Source organism: Xiphophorus maculatus, chromosome 1 (genome assembly GCF_002775205.1).
Source record: "Xiphophorus maculatus strain JP 163 A chromosome 1, X_maculatus-5.0-male, whole genome shotgun sequence".
NCBI classification, from domain to species: Eukaryota; Metazoa; Chordata; class Actinopteri; order Cyprinodontiformes; family Poeciliidae; genus Xiphophorus; species Xiphophorus maculatus.
The window spans coordinates 15,920,509-15,931,986 of record NC_036443.1 but is presented as its reverse complement, the minus strand read 5'-3'; the positions used below and the strand labels follow the sequence as shown (position 1 = coordinate 15,931,986).

Genomic DNA, 11,478 nt, shown 5'->3' with positions numbered 1-11,478 from the left:
AGATACCTCCAATAAACGTTGCTGGCCAAACTCTGGTGGGATAGTTACACCTCTCGCAATTCTTTTATATGAATTTTACAAGATATCAGAGGGCACTTAACTGATTCAATCAGCGGAGAGGCCCTCTGCTTTATATCGCACTAATTAGTTGATTTAGAAGCGGGTGTGAGGACACCGAGCAAATATGGAGGCAGACAAGAAACTCGCCTTGCAATTTCAATGCACATTGTGAACAAATGCAAAAGAAACGGTGTTTGATAAAGCAGAGTTTATACAAATCCTGTAAAGTAGTGTTTCAGAGGTTCACAACGCGTTTGGTCATCAGTCTGTCACGCAACTCGCGCCAAAGCGGTGAAGTCTAACTTCTGAAGTCTCTCCTTGTCACATAAGCACCCTCACAACACCCCTTTATTTCTGAAAAGATCTTATTGAACAAATCCATGACGATTTTTATTTTATTTTATTTTTTAACCGAACTTGTTCCAATGCTCAGTCAAGATGTTGATATCAACAGATGTCATGTATGGCTCTGCGATGTTGGGGGGAAAAAAAAGTAAAATAACGTCATGGGAAATTCTTCTGATTTGGAGAAAATGAAGGGAAAGAGTATGAACAAATCATTTAATATCGTAATGTCTTTAAATTTCTTAAAGGCTGCCAAGGACGCGCGTGCTGCGTTAATTCAAGTTCAAGACGCAGAGTCACGGCGCGTTGAACTTGATGTTGAACTCTAATACTCTATCTTAAAGGTATTGCAAATTACTCTCACATAGACAAACCAATTAAAAGCCAGCAATTTTTTATTTTTATTTTGCAGCATATATTGGGGGTAGACAGTCGCAATTGTCGTTAATAATGTGTGGGAGAGAACGTTCAAAATGTCTTTAGGTTGCAGAAAACACAACTCTTGTAAATAAATATCTAAATTCATAGGTAACAGAAACATGACATAGTTAATAATGAACAAAAAAAACTCATTCAATCACCTGATTATGCATTTAAGGATAATGAAAAATGCGCATGGCAGCCAGAGAGTTGCACATGCGTGCTAGATAGCCCTGGTCCCACACAATTTGCCAATGAGGTGTTATGTGAGAACACCAACATTCATTTAAACACTTGTTTGGGAACGACTTGCAAGTCAGCCGATATGTGATAGCCGTATCTGTCACTTTGGACCACGCATCCTCTCCCAACCCGAAGGCACCGAGCCGCGCTCAGGCCTTAAATAGCAAGACAAATATCAGATGTTTTTTAACAGGACAGGGTGCTGGGTCTCAGCGTTCGCCGCAGCTCCAATCACTGCACATTCTTTCATCTAGTTAGTGAGTCTCGCAATGCGTGCAACGCATTAGTCCAGCATAATATGGGAGCGCAGCTACGGCACTCCGCGAGTTCTCGTGTTATCGGAACGGCTAGCGAGAAGCAACAGTGCGGTGCGGTGATGGCAACAAAAAGCGCCCCGTGCAATACGAGTAAGGTGCAGGCTGGTAGCAGCCGCTTTACCTCGGGGGAGAAGAGGCAATGTGTTGCACCTCCCAGCCTCGTCTCTCCACGCCTCCGGTCCACAGATCCAAACAAATGCCTTCTCCAAATGCACAGGCAGTCTCCAAGCTCTGCTACAGTCCCCGATATGTAATAAAACAATACAAAATAATCTTCTTGGTAAAATATAATGACAAACGGAGCACTGTCAAGGTCACTGTCTAGTACACTGTCTGCTCCTTATTGAAATTAGCCAACTGGAATCCCCCGTCCTGCCTAGACAGGGCAATAGCCTAAACAAAGGCCTTTTCTTTCTTCTTTTCTCTCTTTGATTTTCTGCAGGCAGGTTTCCACAGTTATTGCCCTATGGAAGCTTTGTAGAGAGCCTTCCTTAAGAAACTAAGTCACTGGGGAAAGATAAAGTATGCAGAGAAATGTCAATATTCTGAGCTGAAAAGTTTGGATAATTTTTAATTTAATGACTTACAACTACCAACAGCAATCCACAGTATTACTTTACACCAACTGCATTTATCCAGGGATACTGAAAACCAGAAGAAAAGAAAAAAAAATAATACTAAACAAAATTACTACAATACTCCATGTAAGTAATTAAATAATGGGAGCATAAAAAGACAAATTTTAAACAGTCAAATTAAAACAAACTCTTAATAATTCAGTTAATGTTATGCAGAATCAAGGAAACCATCACCAACAGCAGGCCGTTTTTCATTGCTTTGAAGAAAATAAAAAAAGTTGAACTTGACAGTGTGAAAAAAATAATAATCTTGGTATAAAAACATTGCGACTTAATTTATATATATATAATTTATTATATACATATATGTATTTTTTTAATCTGCTACTATAAAATTTCAAATTCACAGGTAGAGAAATTAAAGCGCTGTTTGCTTGTTTGACTCCATGTGTTTGTGTGTATGCGCGCGTGTGCGTGCGTATGTGTGGGGTGGGTGTGCGTGTGCGTGTGTGTGTGTGTGTGTGTTTAATGTTTCCTCGGTAATAATATTTGTGAACACTTTTAGATGTAAGATTCCTCATTATCACAGTAAAAAAATATTTAATTAAGTTGAAAATTGCATAACTTTTCTAAACTTTTTATGTTATTTTATCTGTAGTGATACATGTGCATCTCACGGAGACACAGGGTTTGATTTTTAAGACAACTTAACATTGTAAAAAGAAATAGTAATATTGTTATGCGATACACGGAAGGATCGGAAAACTTCAACGGAGCTGCTTTTATTTTAATAAACAATTGTCCAATTATTACGTAATTACAGATGAAAGCAAGATAATAAAATAGCTACAGAATAAAGTTATGATACACTCAAATATAAATATATGTAAATACAGGGGAAGTAACAGTTGTGTGTATACTTATTTTAAAATGTTTTGTCCATTTTATTTTTCCACTTTCCTATTTTTGTAAACCCTCATAAATATTTATATATTATGTTTCACTCACTATTTTGTGTTATATTGTTATTTCTTCTTCTTCTTTTACCTGCTGGGCACTTTGTTCAACTTGTGCTGCTTTTGAAAAAACATAGTTAAAATGAAAAAAAAATATTTAAAAAAAAAAAAAAAAAAGCTTATAAACTGCAAAACTGCTGTGAGTATTTCTACTGCGGATGTTTTATCTAAACAGGAATCACACTGTAAAACTGTTAGGGCATCAATGGAAACTACTGTTTCTGATATGCTTTAACCAGAAGTTCTACTTCGAGTATTTAAAATATTTTTTCATTAAAACGTCCAACAAAAAGAACTAAATAAATCAAACTGAATAAAATATAGACACAGTGCATTCACATATGCCGTCTAACGCAAGGAAGCAAACTGCGACAGTGCATTTAAATCAAAACTGTGGCAAAATTAGCTGAGTAAGCAGAGTGCTGCATGAATAAGAAACACTTAAGGCACTTCCTGTTACTTTCCTCTGGTCACCACCAGAGGTTATCAGCCCCCTTTCTCATGTCTGTGTCTGGTAGCGGCCTGCAGCAATGACGAAACATCACGCAGACATAAACAAGGCAACTTCTTGTCCTCCTTCGGTGTTTTCAACAGAGAGTCCGTGTCTGACTAGTTCAAATGTAAAAGCAACTTTTGGAGTTTGGATTAAAATAAAAATGGAGACCGCTTTTGTGACTAAATGTTGGGACATTTCTGTTGTCTGAACAATTTAAACGGCGTTGACTTTTAAATAGGAACGCATAAGGCTGCAGCGGGTAAAACATTAACATGATTCTCATGAAGCAATTCACGTCTAAGATTTCCTCTGCAATTGTACACTTGGGATTTTCGTACATACATATATTCAGTGTAATATTGCATTACGTTTATATATAAATATTTATTTCCTTTTTGTTAGCAAAAATAGAAATAAGTTACCATATGCTTCCGAACTGACTGAATAAAGTATTAAAATAGTACTTTAGGTTTATTTAACATCATATGTTTGGGGTGTTTGGACCTGCTAAACCACGCGTTTACTGTTTCACTATAACATTAAATTAAAATTCAGAAGAAGAAAAAAAACTCCTGTCATATTGTTTCATAATATCAAAAGCTAAAACAATTTTTTAAATATGCATTTTTAAAACTTTAGTCTCCTGGTTTTATTATATTCAATCCGTGCAAGAATTAATTTCCAACAAACAAGTTTTGCGTGCCAATTTAAAGCTTTATCACGTCCAAAAGTCATAAAACAAAGTCCACGTAAGCCTATCGACAAGATACGTGAAAAGCCGCCCTACCTTTAATGGCTATATTGTGGGCGATGTCTTGTTATTATTTCCTCTTGCTGTGCTGATTGCGTGGCCCGTTGCTTCGGATTGCTGCAGATTGCTGCTTGTTGGTGAGAGCCGTCAAAAATCCTACCTGTCCGCCGTGGTCAATAACACACACACACACACACACACACACACACACACACACACACACACACACACACACACACACACACACACACACACACACACACACATAGAGAGAGAGACACACACACACACACACACAGTCCTCGTGGTAACTGCATGAAACTATTGCTGACTCGCAGAGGCTCAGGAATACGATGCATATAACTATACTTTTTGCGCACTTCCCCAAAAACTGAAAAGAGCCCAAATGTCGGCGTAAAGCTCCGAAAGATGGTCAGAAAAACCCAGGTCAAAGGATATCGCTACACTTCCCCTTTTTATGAATTTATGGCATGCCATTAAGCCCCGGCTGTCTAGACGGGGGAAATAACACCTTGTTTGCCCACAAACAAACCACCGAGCTCCGCCGTCCAGCCCCCTTATTTATTATTCACAATCTTCTGTGATGTCAAGGTCAAAGTGACCACATAGTCATGGTCAAGGGTAAAATAAGAAGAGCCAGAAGTTTCCACTGGCTGAAAATTCAGGAACCCAAACCAAAAAAAAGAAGAAAGAAAAAAAAAAAAGCTTCAAAAGGATCTGCAGAAGCTGGAAAAACTGACACAACGCTGCAAAAGAGTGGAATAAAGCCACATCTCACCTAGTAATTATAAACTGAGCAGAGGTTTTAGTTATCCCGATTGCAGGAAAGTTACACTAAAAAGTACAAGGGTTTAGAGATTGAAACTTAGAATTGAGTCGTCGTGCCAAAGCCGTTTTAAGCCTAATCTGGTCCTTTTGGCATCCGTCAACTCAGCTCAGTGTTCATTCCAATCAGAAACCTAAATTACAGACTTGACGTGAACATGTCCAAAGAAGACCTAAAATAAAGTAACTCCAGCTTGTGTCTGATTCCCAGATTCATCCCAGCTGCCTGGGATGTTCATTTGAACGCATTTTCCTTCAATCGTTTTAGTAAATATGTCTCGTATAGGTAGCCTTACTAAACTATGGGGACAGGCAGTTGTAAATGTAAATAAATAAATAAATAAATAAATAAATAAATATGCCTTTCCTACAGCAAAACAAAAAAGTTCTGTGCCTGTAAATATATATGTACAAAACAAGCAAGAGATAGATTTTGTTTGTATTATATTATCAATTGATAAACCAATTTGCATAAATATAACCCATTTAAAAATGTTCGCACGTATCACTTTACTTTTTGCACCCTTCCTCTTGCAGGGGGCAAACTGTGTATGCCACACACACTTTGGACAAAAAAAACAAAAAACAAAAAACGTGACAGTGTGTCGACGTATTACGGCATTGAAATTGCGAAAATATGTGAATTCTTTACGTTTTAGACGAAAGCGAATTTATTTTAAACAACGAGAAACAGTGACTGTGTTAATCGGCCTGCATCACTGAAGAACTTGCGCCAAACTTACCTGTTTTAGAAGCATTGGCCGCAATCCACATTGGACGGCGAAATACATACGGAAAGAAATGCAAATTTATCTAAATACCGATGTCACACATTAATTCAGCAATGCAAACAGTACACACACTCAGAGGATGATTGCTTATCAGGAGAAACGCGTAGAATTCGCTAATCAAATTGTGCTATTTGAGTAAAATGCTGTCTTTTGTCAGAATACGCTTTTACTTTTGGAATGTGGAAAAAAAGCTGAACATCGTTACCTCCCTAAAATAAAGGCCTAAATCCTTTTTTTTAAAAGTAATTTTGCAAAAGAAATGACCACCTCTTTCTTTAAAAAAGGGAAAAAATGGCAGACGATTGTTTTAGGAAGGTGGAAATATGCTTTTGTGTGGTGAAGATTAGAACATAACTCGCTTTATTGTTTCCCTTAATTTTATCGCACGCTACAACCTAAAATTTGTCTTAATCGATTTTTCTCAGAACTAGGTTTGGTGCAGTTACATTGAACCAAATCTAACTTGACACGCTGATAAAATCTCAGAACTGACGCATAAGGTCGTGCAAATATTGAATATTTTTGAATGACGTGGTTAGGTCCTCATAAATTAGGATCGCCCTTTGTGTAACAATGTCTATACTTAGATGTCCAATAACTATTCGGTGGTACTGGTGTTGTAATGTAGAAATAAAAAATTAAAAGAAAACTACAGCAGTTCGGCAGCCCATTAACACATGTGCATCTCGAAACGAATTGAAATTTTCCGGTTGAGACGCGTAATTGACTTGAGTATGAGCGAGCATTTTCATAATCATCATTTATTTATGAAACACGGTTACCAGAACGCAATTCAACACCACATTACAGTTCACATACTGCACCAAAGTAGAAACGATACAGGCTTCGTATACACGACGTGTGATCATAGCGCCACCGTTACACTGAACAAGGTCATAACAAAATAAAACGATTGTGCATTTATATGTAATACTCACTTTAATGGTTTACAATCATTCCAGTTGCATGACAGAGTCCTTCACTGATAAAGGAAAACATACAGGTTTATGATACTCCGGTACTAGATAATATGAATTAAATAATGGCGGCATTGCACTATACAGATTAACAACATAGCAGCCTATGTTTTAGCCCAGGCTTTACAGAACACATCCCACATGTGGGAACATTGCTTTTGAAATTCGGATGATTTTTTTTCTTCCTTTTTTTTTTTAATTTTTCTTTCTGCTGAAAGTCTTCAATGTCAGTTGTAGAAACTGATTAAAGTCGAAAGTTCGACTTATGCTGTCCATATGGCGATCATCCTCTCTAAAATCACAACAGTTTCCTTTGATTTTGATCTCCCCCGTTGCAAGCACTTTGAGACGTCGTCAGTCCTTTTAAAGATGCAGGCTTGAAGTAGTAGAAGAAGAAGAGGAAGAAGAAGAAGAAAAAACACGCAATACTTGTCTTTGAAATACAGATAGCGTTTTAAATATTATATATTTATATATGTACATTCCTATAAAACAAAATCGAAGTGAACTTTCAACATTTTCACAGTTTTTAGAGGATTATCTCTAAACTGAGAACTGGAGGGGAGGCTGTAGACGTGGTCGGCGGTGTTGGCTGATGTTGGAACTTAAATTAGAAATTTAAAACACACTCGACCAAAACAACAACAGAAAAATATATGATGTTCTTCGGTCAAGATCTTTCGATGCGAGAGGTAAACAGATGCCGTGTTGTTTTCGGAAGATTCGAGGTGCAGCCCCTGTCTGTATCAAGTGGTGTGGATGTGATTGTTCTTGGATTTGCTGACGAATTTTTTCTCCTTGACCCGCCGGTTCTGGAACCAGATGGTGACCTGGCGCTCCGAGAGGTTGGTGGCGGCCGAGATGCGCCTTCTCTTGTCTTTGGTGATGAACTTGCTGGCCGCGTACTCCTTCTCCAGCTCCTTGAGCTGGATCTTGGTGTAAGGGACGCGCTTTTTGCGCCCGCGACGGTAACTGCTGACCTCGGGCTGCAGGGGCACGACGTCTGCAAAGGAAAGAGGGGGACATTTTAGATTTTGTCCAAAAGATATAATGCACACTACCAGGAGAACTCCAGTTGGCGACAAGAATGAAATCTAGAAAACGGCATGCGAGGGCGTGTGCGTATGTGCGCCGCGTGCGTGCGTCCTGCGTAGATTGGAGGTGGGGGTTGTTCTCAGGTGTGGTGCATCTGACATTTCAGAACATCTGACACAAAATCGATTCTAAAAACACAAATAAAAAAAATTCACAGCACTCTTTGTTTCAGTTAATAACACAAAGCATCAACCTGCAGAAGCTGTTAGATATATTTTTTAGCGGTGAGTGATCATTAATGCTTCTTTAAGCTGCAGTGTACCTGCTGACTAGATCTACAAACCACAGTCACAGTTATTATTAATGGCATCTTGGATAAGTCTGTCTTTAGGAAAAGGGGTAGAAGGAACATTGTATCTGTTGCAGAGAGGAGTGCCCAAGGAAGTGCCTGATTAGAACACTAAAAATTGCCAACAAATCTCAGTTCTGAATGGAGCTCTTAAAAAAAGAAGTATTGTAAACTTTACATGCACAAAGTTACACATATAAGAAAACTTCAGATATATAAACCTGAACTGTGTTTAAATACCCTAAAGTAATACTTGGAAATTGTTTTTTTTTCCTTCTTCTTATTTTTTCAGTAATTGACTAATTTGTTAGTGTTACATAAATTGATAGTTTCCATTTATTTTTAAAAAGTTTATAAGCTGCTAAAAGAGTTACAAAAAAAAGCACGGTTCGAGCAAACTGTGACACAAAGTTTTATAATTCCTTTCATTTTAAAATCAAATGAGAGGTTGATTAATCTTTATTGTGAACAACTTAATATTTTGTGTTTTAACATTCTTCTAAATTAAATTTTAAATGATGACTAAAGTGAAAAAAAATTCTGGAGTGGTGTTCAGTGTTTCTTTATAGTTGATTTTTTTTTTTTTTCTATTTTCTTGCAGTTGTGTTCATGTGGGAGGACGTCACTGTGTGTTTGAGCACGTGCGCGCGCTTACTTGACAGCGTGCCCGTGCTTGCGTGGCTAGCTCCAATATATTTGCAACATAAAAAATGAGGGTAGGGGGCTGCAGGGAGTAGATGTGCTGGCGGCTGGTGGGGGGAGTTGAGGGGGTATCAATGTGCAATTAAAATAGCTGCAGATTTCACAAAGATCATAAACGCCAAATGAGATGTGTGTTACAGCGAGTGACCATTTCACTGCATGATCACAACATGCGAGCCTTAATAAAATAAAATAAAAAAAATAATAACGTAAAAATGATTCCTGATTGTGATGCGTTTATCTGTCTAGATGGCAATGCAGATGTTCTCTACAAGAGTCCAGATTGGCCTGTATGCAAAAGACGCACCACAAGGCTCAGAGATTTACGGCCACAGTCCAAATCCAGCAGGCTGTGTCTCAGTCACTGTGTTCTCCTACATGGGGCAAAGGTATGCAGTGATGTACCTTTATATTCTACGTGACAGCAAACCTAGCCCCTTTCGTCATGTGACTGTGCCAGGCAACAATGCTCAGAATATTGTCAGAGGGTCAGGCAGCTGAAAAGGTTTATTTATTCTCATATCGTTATGCATGTGCCACTGATTTTCGTTTGTTTTTATTTTAAGCTGAATATTTGGTATTTAATTTAATAATAATAATAATAATAATAATAATAATAATAATAATAATAATAATAATAATAATAATAATAAAACAGACAGCTACTAGAGTCTTTTAAAAAGTTTTATAATTTTGCACACAATTAAACAGTGAAAATATGTAAACGTTCTTTATGGTTTAAAATGCAATTTATAATTTAGCATAGAAGAGACATTCTAGCAAAAAATAAAATACATGTGAACTTTAGGCTCAGATGTTAGAAGAGGACACTTGTCTGCTTGGGTTTAAATAATGCTCTGAACATGATGACACGTGTTAAATGTTGTACTAGCGTAGTTGTGGGGAAAAAAAAATTCAATTCAGTTTATTTACACAGCGCCCAATTCACAACAGATGTCTCCTCAAGGCACTTTATAAAAAATCATTTAAATTCAATCACATATACTTTCCAATTGATCCTTGTTATCAAACAGTACAGTAAGTTCAGTTAATCAAAGTAGTTTAAAAAGTTTCTATTTCCGGAAATATAATGACTGTTTTATATCCATACCTGGGAAAGGTGATTTCCAGAGATGGGTTGACTGCGTTTGCTCTTTAGAGCAGTACACCTGTCCATCCCAGCCATTGGAGAGAGCCCAGTGCTGGTAGCCCTCCATGGGGATTAGGGCGTCGTGTCGCGGCTCAGGATGGGCGCTGATTCCAGGCACCACCGACACGTCCAGATATCCTGGGACGGCCTGGTACGAGCTGGCGAAACTCGGGTAGAAAGCAAACTCTTTCGGCCTGGTAGACAGTTCTTCCGTGGGGAGAGCCGTACTGGGTTCGGCGTATTTCTCCGCGGGGTGGTACGAGCAGGGCTTCTGCTGCAAGTTCACGTTGTGCGAGTGGGATAATCTACAGCCGTAATATGGGTTTCCGAAGGGGTAGCCGTAGCTGAGAGACGCGCTCGAAGACGTTTGGGGAGCGGGGCACTGCCGACCGCTTTCCGGAGAGGAAATATCCGAGTAGACGGAGCCCTGGTGGGTCGCTATGGAGCCAGAATGTCGTCCCAGCGCAGGGTGCGACATCAGGTCCCTGCAGTGGGTCGCAGGGCAATTACCGCTCAGTCCCTCCATTGTTTGGCTTTTATTCTGGCTGCTTTCATTCGGGCTTTTTTCATAAACGTACATCAAGGTGTCCGCCCAGCGTGGATGCAGAACCAGCGAAGTCGTCATATCACGGGCTGCCGATGCTTTTTAAAAGTCGACTACTCCAAGACGGACACCTCATTTCCAACTACATTTTACACCGAGCGCATGCGCACACCGGGCCCAACAGTGTGTCCACTTCATTAAGAGTCTGGCACGTGATACGCTAACAAGTCCTGCGAGATTGAGTTTGAGAACAGGGGCAGAGCAGCTCCTTTAAAGACCCACTGCCTCGCATGTCGCCGTTTTTCCCCCACAGAAAGCCGAGTCACACCATTGGTTTAAGTCCGCTAGACCCACACCCTTAAAGGGAAGTTCTGGAAACGCTCAAGAGCTGGGCCACAGGAAAACAATCAGACGTTTAGCCGACTCTGTGAATTGACTGAGAATGTGTGCCATCGTGTTGGTACATGAACCAGTTTACACGTGTAAAAGAGGATGCAAGTTTATTTCCATAAAGAAAATAATGAATGTGATTTTTTGGGGGATTTTTTTTACGTGGTCTGGAGTAGCAGCGCAATGCGCAATAGTTAATGTGGTTCGGTGCTTTACGCAAAGCATTGGGTTCGTGTGGTTACTTGCTAGCATTTTAATTCATTCATTTGGTTAATACTAAGGTGAATAAATGTTTAATAAATTGGGAAATATCAATGCAAAACACAAGCCCCTTCCTTGCAGGAGTCTTAAGATCCTGTTTCACACTGACATGCAAAGAATGCATTCTATATCCAAATATGTGTGTTAATATCCCATAAAGAACTATTTCAACAATTACTGAAAAATTTGTAAAAGTCGTACAATTAA

General features: G+C 38.9%; 1 protein-coding gene across 1 annotated transcript; it reads right to left on the bottom strand.

Moving 5' to 3' along the window:
• Window positions 1-7,500: 7,500 nt before the first annotated feature.
• hoxc13 (homeobox C13) lies at window positions 7,501-11,207 on the bottom strand. The gene is made up of 2 exons (XM_005813192.2): window positions 10,038-11,207; window positions 7,501-7,843 (listed from the first exon to the last, which is right to left on the bottom strand). Exons 1-2 carry the CDS (start codon window positions 10,699-10,701, stop codon window positions 7,587-7,589), a joined length of 921 nt encoding a protein of 306 aa, XP_005813249.1. The 5' UTR covers window positions 10,702-11,207; the 3' UTR covers window positions 7,501-7,586.
• Between the last annotated feature and the right edge of the window lie 271 nt (window positions 11,208-11,478).

What these genes read in the sequence shown, in the direction of transcription:
- hoxc13 (XM_005813192.2), bottom strand. Translation starts at nt 10,701, where the DNA reads ATGACGACTTCGCTGGTTCTGCATCCACGCTGGGCGGACACCTTGATG. An exon ending in CTGGAAATCACCTTTCCCAG is followed by an intron (nt 7,844 to 10,037) that starts GTATGGATATAA and finishes TTTCCTTTGCAG; the next exon opens with ACGTCGTGCCCCTGCAGCCC.